Genomic DNA, 10,328 nt, shown 5'->3' on the forward strand with positions numbered 1-10,328 from the left:
GTAATCAGAGCAAAGGGTGGCTATTTTGAAGAAACTAGAATATAAACATGTTTTCAGTGATTTCACCTCTTTTTGTTAAGTACATAACTTTACATGCGTTCATTCATAGTTTTGATGCCTTCAGTGGCAATCTACAATGTAAATAGTCATGAAAATAAAGAAAACACATTTAATTAGAAGGTGTGTCCAAACTTTTGGCCTGTACTGTATATATATATATATATATATATATATATATATATATATATATATATATATATATATATATATATATATATATATATATTTACGTGTAAGACTGTAAATGGACAAAAAAAATACTATTGGCATTGATGCAAAATATGTGTATAGATATAAAATATAATAATTATACTAGGTGGATTCCTATTAAAAAACAAACATAATTGGCCATGTTGCATGTTAAGGCCTCGTGTTTGTAGCCAGGTGCTGCTGTAAACCTGACTGCAGCTGTCTTATAGAGTTGTCACGCGACAGTGCAGCGTCCTTAAATCCACTCAGGCTCTGTGTAATAGATTACTGACTGTGTTTATCACTTTTTGCAGTTTCTGAACCTTGAGAATAACCAAAATGGCCGCCTCCTTGTGCCTTTTGGGGGGTGGCCTCTCGAGGATTTTTTTTTAGATATAATAATTGTGGACATGCCTGCAAATTTCACAGTTCTATGTATGCTAGGTCTACTAATGGTAGACATGTCTGTCAAATCGCATGGTGCTGAGTAAAACAGAGTTTAGGGGCTGAATTTTCTAGGACTTACATTTGCAAATGTGGCCTACAAACAGACCAAATGTTCAAAATGGTTGCTTTCCTGTGTGTTTATGAATGTGGCCCTTTGAGACTTTTTGAAGGTCTACTAATGGTAGCCTGCCAAATTTCACTGTGTTAGGTAAAATGGGCTTCGGAGGCTGAATTTTCAAAAAATTGGATGAACACATTTGCAAACCTAAAAACTTGCAAAATTAATGTATATCCAAACCCTCAGAAATATGGACAAAATGGCCGTCGGCTTGTGCGTTTTGCGGGATGGCTTTTTGAAGCTTTTTTGTAGGTCTACTTGTGGTAGACGTGCCTGCCATATTGCATTGTGCAAAGTGAAACAAGTTTTGAGGTCTGAATATTCAAAGATGTAGCTGCAAAAGTTGCCTACTAACAGACTCCTGTAAATGTCCAAAATGACTGTGTTTATGTATTTCGGGGTATGGCTCTTTGAGGCTTGTTTGAAGGTCTATTCATGGTATGGCAGCCAAATTTTACAGAACTATGGGCGGAATTTTCAAAAAGATGGATGAACACAACTGCAAATTTAAAAACTTATGAAATGTATGTGTACATCCAAGCCCTCGAGAATGGCTTAAATGGCCCCCTCCTTTTGGGGGCTGGCATCTAGAGGCATTTCTTTAGGTCTACTAATGGTAGACATGGATTCCAAACTTCACAATGCTATGTAAAACAGGCTTCAGTGGCTGGATTTTCAAAAAAGTTGGAAGAACACAACTGCAAACTTAAAAACTTGCAAAATTCATACATATATCCTGACCCTCAGAAATGATTGAAATGGCCACCACCTTGTGCGTTTTGGGGAGTGGCTTCTTATGGTTGACATGCCTCCCAAATCGCATGGTGCTAGGTAAAAAAAAACGGGATTTAGGGCAGAATTTTCATTGATTTACATTTGCAAAAGAGGTCTACAAACAGACTCTTGTAAACGTCCAAAATGACTGCGTTTTTGTTTATTTTGGGGTATGGTTCTTTGAGACTTTTTTGAAGGTCTACTTATGGTATGGCTGCCAAATTTTTACAGAACTATGGGCTCCAAGGGCTGAATTTTCAAAAAGATGGATGAACACAACTGCAAATTTAAAAACTTACGAAATGTATATGTATATCCAGACCCTCAGAAATTACCAAAATGGCCACCACCCTGTGCGTTTTGAAGAGGGGCTTCTTATGGTTGACATGCCTCCCAAATCGCATGGTGCTAAAAAAGGGTGGAATTTTAGGTGGAATTTTCATTCATTTACATTTGCAAAAGAGGTCTACAAATAGACTCTTGTAAACCTCCAAAGTGATTGCTTCCCTGTGTATTTGGGGACATGACTTTTTTAAGACTTTTTTGAAGGTCTACTAATGGTAGACATGCTTGCAAATTTCACAATACTTGGTAAAACGGGCTGAGGTGTGGGAATTTTCCAAAAGCTAGATGAACACAATTGTAAACAGACCTGTGGTAATGGACAACAATTGTTGCAATCCTGTGTATTTTCGGTGACGGTTTACTGAGACTTTTTTGTCGGTCTACTTATCATAGACATTAAAGTTAAAGTTAAAGTACCAATGATTGTCACACACATACTAGGTGTGGTGAAATTTGTCCTCTGCATTTGACCCATCCCCTTGTCCACCCACTGGGAGGTGAGGGGAGCAGTGGCCAGCAGCAGTAGTGGCCGCGCCCGGGAATCATTTTTGGTGATTTAACCCCCAATTCCAACCCTTGATGCTGAGTGCCAAGCAGGGAGGTAATGGGTCCCATTTTTATAGTCTTGAGTTTGAGTTTGAGTTTATTTCGAACATGCAAGCATACAACATGATACATCACAATTTCCAGTTTCTCTTTTCAACATGTTCGAAAAGGAGTAGGAAGAAGCATAGCTTATTTAATCCTACCCCTTTTCTTTACATAACAGTTGCAAAACTTTTTGTTCACTTCCTGTTCACAATTTTTTCACAATAAACTCCATAAGTAATCACAATAAAAATAAATAAATAAATAATAGTAAGAATTTAACAATAATAATTGGTGAAGTAAGTCATATTTCATATGATGAGATAAGTAAGATTACTTTAAGAATGAATGAATGGATGGATGAAATAAATTGAGAATGAAGTCTTTGGTATGACTCGGCCGGGGTTTGAACTCACAACATACCGACCTCAGGGCGGACACTCTAACAACTATGCACTGAGTAGTGAGTAGGCATGCCTCACAAGTTGCACGGTGCTAGGGTAAAATGAGCTTTGATGGCTGAGTTTTCAAAAAGTTGGACAAACACAGCTGCAAACTTTGAAACTTGCAAACGTCATGGTGTATGTATGGACTCCTGGAAATGGAACAACAATGGCCGCCTTCGTGTGCATTTTCCGGGATGGCTTTTTGAGACGTTGTCGTGGGTCTACCATATTTTTCGGACTATAAGTCGCGTTTTTTTTCATAGTTTGGCCGGTGCGACTTATACTCAGGAGCGACTTATGTGTGAAATTATTAACACATTACCGTAAAATATCAAATAATATTATTTCGCTCATTCACGTAAGAGACTAGACGTATAAGATTTCATGGGATTTAGCAATTAGGAGTGACAGATTGTTTGGTAAACGTATAGCATGTTCTATATGTTATAGTTATTTGAATGACTCTTACCATAATATGTTACGTTAACACATACTTGCCAACCTTGAGACCTCCAATATCGGGAGGTGGGGGGTAGGGGGTGGTTTGGGGCGTGGTTATTTACAGCTAGAATTCACCAACTCGAGTATTTAATATATATTCCATATATATATATATATATATATATATATATATATATATATATATATATATATATATATATATATATATATATATATATATATATATATATGTATGAAATACTTGACTTTCAGTGAATTCTAGCTATATATATATCTATATATATATAGATATATATATATATATATTTTTATTTATTTATTTATTTTATTTTATTTACATAGAAAAAAGAAAAAAAATAGTTGAATTTCAGTGTTCCGGTGGCTATCCATTAGATGGCAGTATTGTCCTGTTTAACTTCTCCGTTCATGATGAGTATATCATTTCGGCCACCGTGTTCAATGGAGAAGTCTATTCTATAAAATTTCAAGGCAACATTCGAACTGTCCTGGATGAACTGAAATTCTTGTTTCCATTCGTTTTGGAACTTGCAAGCGTTTTTCTTCATCTTGCTCGTCGACGGCGTCGCCATGTCTGTAATTTCCTTGTTCTTCTGCTTCGTCTCCTTGTTGTGTGCGCAGTTGTGCACTCTACTCTCTAAAAGCCCTAGATGTTATGACGTCATTGGGCAGGCAAGCTGTTTATATTGTGAGAAAGCGGACGTGAGAACAGGCTGTCCCCACTTAGTCTCAGGTCCGCATTGAGCTGGAGGGGGCGTGGCCTCCAGCTCCGGCTGAATACCGGGAGTTTGTCGGGAGAAAATCTCTGCCGGGAGGTTGTCGGGAGAGGCGCTGAATACCGGGATTCTCCCGCTAAAAACGGGAGGGTTGGCAAGTATGCGTTAACATACCAGGCACGTTCTCAGTTGGTTATTTATGCGTCATATAACGTACACTTATTTAGCCTGTTGTTCACTATTCTTTATTTATTTTAAATTGTCTTTCAAATGTCTATTCTTGGTGTTGGGTTTTATCAAATACATTTCCCCAAAAAATGCGACTTATACTCCAGTGCGACTTATATATGTTTTTTTCCTTCTTTATTATGCATTTTCGGCCGGTGCGACTTATACTCCGAAAAATACATACTAATGCTGCACATGCTTGCTAAATTGCATGTTGTAAAGTGAAATAGGCCTCGGGGGCCGGATTTCCAACTGCAACGCACGCTACTGTATCTCTTTAATGGTCCTGGGGAGGCTCAACGTGTCACTCTCAACATGTTCTGGTTGAGAATAAATTCACCTGTTGGCTAATCCAGTCAGGCTTGAGCATTAGCCTGCCTGTCATGACGCACAACAGCTTGCAAAGTAACAGGTCAGCTGTGCTCCAACATCGCTGCAAATAAGCAAATGTGCATTGACTTTAATAATATGAGAACATCAATGCAACTTTCTCCCTGTGTTAAGATTAAAGGACGGCCCGACACGGTCTACAGAGGGGTCCCAAACGCTACGAGGTTAGCTCTGAGCAGTTAGGTAACGGAGGTTCTTGGAACTCTCCCGTGCAGATCAGTGGCCTCTCCACGCCGCACACGGCTTCTTAGCCTGGTCCCTAAAGCCGCTCTCGCCTAATAACTCGTGTGCAGCCATGGGCCAGCTCACTTACAAGGAAGCCTTTTTTTTTTTTGTGGGGCCTCACTTTGCTGGCTTTGTGCATGTTCAGTGGTGGTGGTGTGGAGGGGTGGGGGTGGGGGGGGGGGGGGTAGTGCTCTATGGTGGACAGCTGGTCAGATCAATGTTATGCAAAGCTATTAGTCAGAGGCTGCAGCTTCCCAGCACTCAGGGTTCTCTCCCTCAGGGTCAAACACGCTGATGAGCCACCACTTCAGCTGCGAGTGGATTACACAGGTTGCATCTTTATTGTTTTATCAAACAATGGCGGCGCGACGTGGAAATGCATGGGCATGCGCTAGAATGCAACACGAGGCCGTATAGGACGGGGCCTTAATGCATTTCGCAGCTGGAGGATTGATGTCATTTTAATGGAAGCTTTTTTCATAGCGGATTATATGATTAATGCTATAGAAGATTATTGTTTCATGTTTGGTATCACTAATCATTTAAATACACACAGTCGGGACCTGGGGAATGGCAGCTTGTTGCACGGTATTTCACGAAAATATAACATTTACCATTATTGAGTTTGAGTTTATTTCGAACATGCACGCATACAACATGATACATCACAATTTCCAGTTTCTCTATTCAACATGTTCAAAAAGGAGTAGGAAGAAGCAGAGCTTATTTAATCCTACCCACTTTTCCTTTACATAGCAGCCCCTAGAGGGGAGGGGGGGGGGGGGCTACCCACATATGCGGTCCTCTCCAAGGTTTCTCATAGTCATTCACATCGACGTCCCACTGGGGTGAGTTTTTCCTTGCCCGTATGTGGGCTCTGTACCGAGGATGTCGTTGTGGCTTGTGCAGCCCTTTGAGACACTTGTGATTTAGGGCTGTATAAATAAACATTGATTGATTGATTGATTGCTAAAACTTTTGTTCACTTCCTGTTCTCAATTTATTCACAATATACTCCATAAGTAATAACAATAAAAACAAATAAATAATAATTGGTGAAGTAAGTTATATTTCATATGGTAAGATGAGTAAGATTATCTAGAAAATGAATGGATGGATGAGATACATTCATAATGTTTATCATGGTTCTTTTTCTTTGTAAACACTTTAAGTTTGAAGAGTTTCTTGAAGTGGATCATATAAGGATATTATTAGATTTATTTGCTTAATCCATTCCATAATTTAATTCCACATACTGATATACTGAAGGTCTTAAGTGTTGTACGTGCGTACAAATGTTTTAAATTACCTTTTTCTCTAAGATTATATTTCTCAAATTATGGAATGATAATTAATGCAGGGTTACATAGCTAGTTAGGTCCAGAAGTATTTGGTATTCTGCAACATTGATAGTAATTTAGTTTGGCCTATGTTTTCTTTGTAAATATTCCACATGCTTTAAAAAGGAGACCACTATTTTGAATTTTCCCTTAGCTAAAAAAAAGTGTATGGATCACAAGTACAGATAAAAAATATGAGAATCATTTGTTTTACCTTTATATAAAAATATATGAAGAAAACTAGAATACAAAGTAGGACAAGATAAAAACTGTACTACTCTACCTGGTGTGTGTACACCTGAAGTACTCACTCCACAGCAGAACAATCAACCAGAAAAGTGAATCCGAATGCTGCTATATTTCCTTTGATTCCAACTAATTTTGCAGCCCGGTACCTTGCAATTTGTATATAAAATGCCTCCGAAATGAATGAAACATAACTGCCAAAACGGTTATCATCAAAGAGCCGCTGAAAAAGAGTCAAACATCACAACTCTAATTATGATGTTATGAGTGGGGATCTTCCGATCAGGGTTTTATGTTGCCGATTCCGATACAAATCATACATTAGAGAGATTGGCCGGTACCAATACCAGTCACATTTAAAAATGTGAAGGTTTTATTTTATTTTCTGGTAAAAGCCATTTAACACTATCAACACACTATTTAAACTACTTTATTCTTCTCTTTTATTAGGTTAGAGCAAAACAAAGTCAGTATGTGTGCTAGTTCTAGCTATTAGGCTGTTCTAGTTTTTATTTTATTTTACTATTTATTTTACTTGTTGGGGGACTGCTATTTGTGGTTCTAGCATTGTTGTTTTTAAATGCACTGTAGCACTTTGAGGTTGTTTGTGCAATGTAAAATGCTTTTACAAATAAAATCTATTATTATTATTATTATTATTATTCAGTAGTACACAATCACTGAACAAAAGCAAAAACTCTCTTGTGGTCATTTAAATCTGCCCTCAAAGTCTTCTTGTGTCCAAGGAATTATTAAACATTTACAAAAACAACAGAAACAGATTTTTAAAATACAGATACATATCGACCTAATCATTTTAGTATCGATCATATACTGATATTGACACTACCAATTTATAAATGGATCCGCCATCCGCTTAGGTGTGTGTATTGACTTGATTATGCTGAAAACACTACCAGTTGTTGTTATATAATGCTTCCTCTAACTCTTATTAATCTACTTATTAATGTTCTGTTATTAACTGTTTACTTTCTGCACTTCTTAAACTTTACTTAGCATTTATTTCTTCTGTTGTTTGAAATTAGCTTAGCGTTAGCTTAGCTTTTAGCATGCCTGCTCCTGTAACATGTTTAGTCTTGTCCTCCAGTGATAATATTATTTGATAATGATGCTTAAGATTCTAAGAAATGCAATTTACTTGCCGTAACGGAGGTGAGTATTATTAGGGGAGCGGTTGCATGGAGACACATAAGTTGATGCAGACTGGATACTGGCCATGCTCTCTCCCCCCCCCCAGCAGACGATGGCGTGGAACACCGCAGAGGCCACCACAGTGTATATGTTTTTTATTTGTATTTTTTGTTTTTTTTGTTGTTGTTTTCCTTTTGTAGCTGTATGTAGAAATGTCTGGTTGCATCAGCTGTGCTCTTTTAATGTCTTTAATGTCCTTTGTGTTCTTTGATGTTTGATGTTTCACACATGTGCTATGGCTAAGAGGGGTTTTTTCCCCTTGGCCTCAGTCTGGACCCCCTCTCCAGGGGCCCAGGCTTAGACGGATTTTTTTTTTGTCATCCCCCAAAGTCACCCCCAGCCCCGAGCGTTTACCTGTTCCTCATCTTTTTTGTAAGGGGCGCCGGAAGTTGGCAGACCCGTCAGTGATCCTGTTCTGTCTCCCTGTAATGTTTGTCTGCTCTTGAATGGGATTGTGCTGAAAATCTTAATTTTCCCTCAGAGATTAATAAAGTATTTCTGATTCTGATTCTGATAGCTGTTAGCCGCTTGTCAGGTGAGGGACTAAAGATAAATGCAGTGTCAGCCAGGGGGGATCGGCGTTTGTGATCGGCATTCAAACTTACCTTGTGACTAAGGTGTAGAGTTTTGACGATAGCATCAAATTTGCAAGCAAATAATTAGAGCCTTTATGTAGAATACTTCCAAGGACATTAAAAAAATGGAAAGTTTAAACCCTTAATCCCTTGCTGTGAAAGATTCCATCATGTATGATGTTGTGGTATACTTTGGATCATGGGCTGATTTTTTTCAAAGGGGTTTTCTTAAAATAAATGTTATGGCAGTTCCTGTCTTGATTGTTGACACAAACCTTGTTTCTCATTCTTGGCTACCACTTAGGTGATTTTTCAAGGTGACGAATTAAAGCGCATTCAAAGTGTCAGTGCGGTCAGAGCTGCTGACTCAGCAGAAGGCAGGAGGGGGAGATGGTTCTAAGTGTGCTCTCTAAGGCCATTAAGAAAATGCTCCTCGAGAAGAACGTCTGAATAAGCCCGGTGGCTTTGTTGGCCGCTAATCACCTTACAGGTTAAAGCGTGTCTCTCAATGTGCCTGCATGAGGACACCTGTCCTGTACTCAGGCCAGTGCCACCAGCAGCGCCCTCATCTTTGTCATGCAATGCTCAAATGTAAACATGTTGACGTAACCTGGGGTTGAACCCTCAGGACCTCAACTTATGTCATTGTTGTCATTAAAACTCACATCAAAGCCACATCACTTTACACTTACCGGATTTTTTTAATTACTATTTTATTTTGAGGATTCTACATTTATGATTTAGACTTTTACCTCCTAAAATGGCAGACTCCCTGTGCTTTAAGCAGTATTGTGCTCCAGCCTTGATAATAATAGTAGTAAATAAAGGAATTCCAACAGACTTTAATAATAACAAGAAATTACATTGCAACAAAGTCTTTGGGCTGCTGTGCTCAGACCCTAATAATAAGAAGAAATGAAGCTACTGTATTCCAACAGGGTCTTTGGACATCTGTGCGTGTGCCCTAAAAATAATAATACGAAATTAAGCTATTCCTGCAGGCTATTTGGACCTACTAGGTCTCTAATAATAGGTAAAATAAAACAATTCCAAGATGGTTCTTGTGCCTGCCCTTGGGTCCCAGTGCTTAGGCTTTAATAACTGCAATAAACTAAGCAATTCTAAAAGTGTTTTTGAACCAGACCTGTCCTTGGACCTCTGTGCTTGGACGCTAATTATATTAATAACAAATAAAAAACACTAATGCAATGAGGGTTCTTGGACCTTGTGCTCAGGCCCTAAGTCTTCATCATAAAAAGAAACAAAGGAATTCCAGGAGTGTTCTTGCACCAGTCCTACTAATAACATTTGAGACCATTCCAACAGGGTCCTTGCACATCTGTGTTTGGGTCGTAATGATATTACAAAATGAACACATTCCAAAAGGGCTCTTGCACCTGTCCTTGTGCCTCTGTGCTTGGGCCCTATTAATAATAATAGTGTACTATTATTATTAGTCCTACAAAGAAACTAAGAAACTAAAATAGGCTTACCGGCGCATCAACCCTTGGACCTCTGTGCTTGGGCCCTAGTGAAGATAAGAATAATAATAGAAAACACTGCATTGGCAAAACTAAATTGTGTAAATGTGAGTGTGGACGTTGTCTGTCTATCTGTGTTGGTCCTGCAATGAGGTGGCGACTTGTCCAGGGTGGCTCCAGCACCCCCCGCAACCCTGAATGGGACAAGCGGTAGAAAATGGATGTAATTTGGCATTTGGGTGGAAGGCGGGGTACACACTGGACAAGTCGCCACCTCATCACAGGGCCAACACAGATAGACAGACAACATTCACATTCACACACTAGGGTCAATTTAGTGTTGCCAATCAACCTATCCCCAGGTGCATGTTTTTGGAGGTGAGACGAAGCCGAAGTACCCGGAGGGACACATCACATCTTTCATATAATCGACACTGTTACCGTTTTTCTACTTTTTTAAAATTTTCA

At 38.9% G+C, this 10,328-nt stretch overlaps 1 protein-coding gene across 3 annotated transcripts in view; it reads right to left on the reverse strand.

Annotated features, from left to right (window-relative positions):
- Nucleotides 1–8,459, reverse strand: part of LOC133635694 (syntaxin-12-like) — a 44,910-nt gene extending 36,451 nt beyond the window's left edge. The window contains exon 1 of one of the 3 annotated variants that reach the window (XM_062028935.1): nt 8,410–8,459. In XM_062028935.1, coding sequence (XP_061884919.1) covers nt 8,410–8,444 — 35 coding nt within the window. In that variant the 5' untranslated portion in view covers nt 8,445–8,459. Of the gene's footprint in view, nt 1–6,629; nt 6,775–8,409 lie in introns of those variants that run through there. The other 2 variants (XM_062028943.1, XM_062028940.1) reach the window with 2 other exon arrangements.
- Nucleotides 8,460–10,328: the final 1,869 nt, after the last annotated feature.

The sequence above is a fragment of the Entelurus aequoreus genome, linkage group LG20, assembly GCF_033978785.1.
Source record: "Entelurus aequoreus isolate RoL-2023_Sb linkage group LG20, RoL_Eaeq_v1.1, whole genome shotgun sequence".
NCBI classification, from domain to species: domain Eukaryota; kingdom Metazoa; phylum Chordata; class Actinopteri; order Syngnathiformes; family Syngnathidae; genus Entelurus; species Entelurus aequoreus.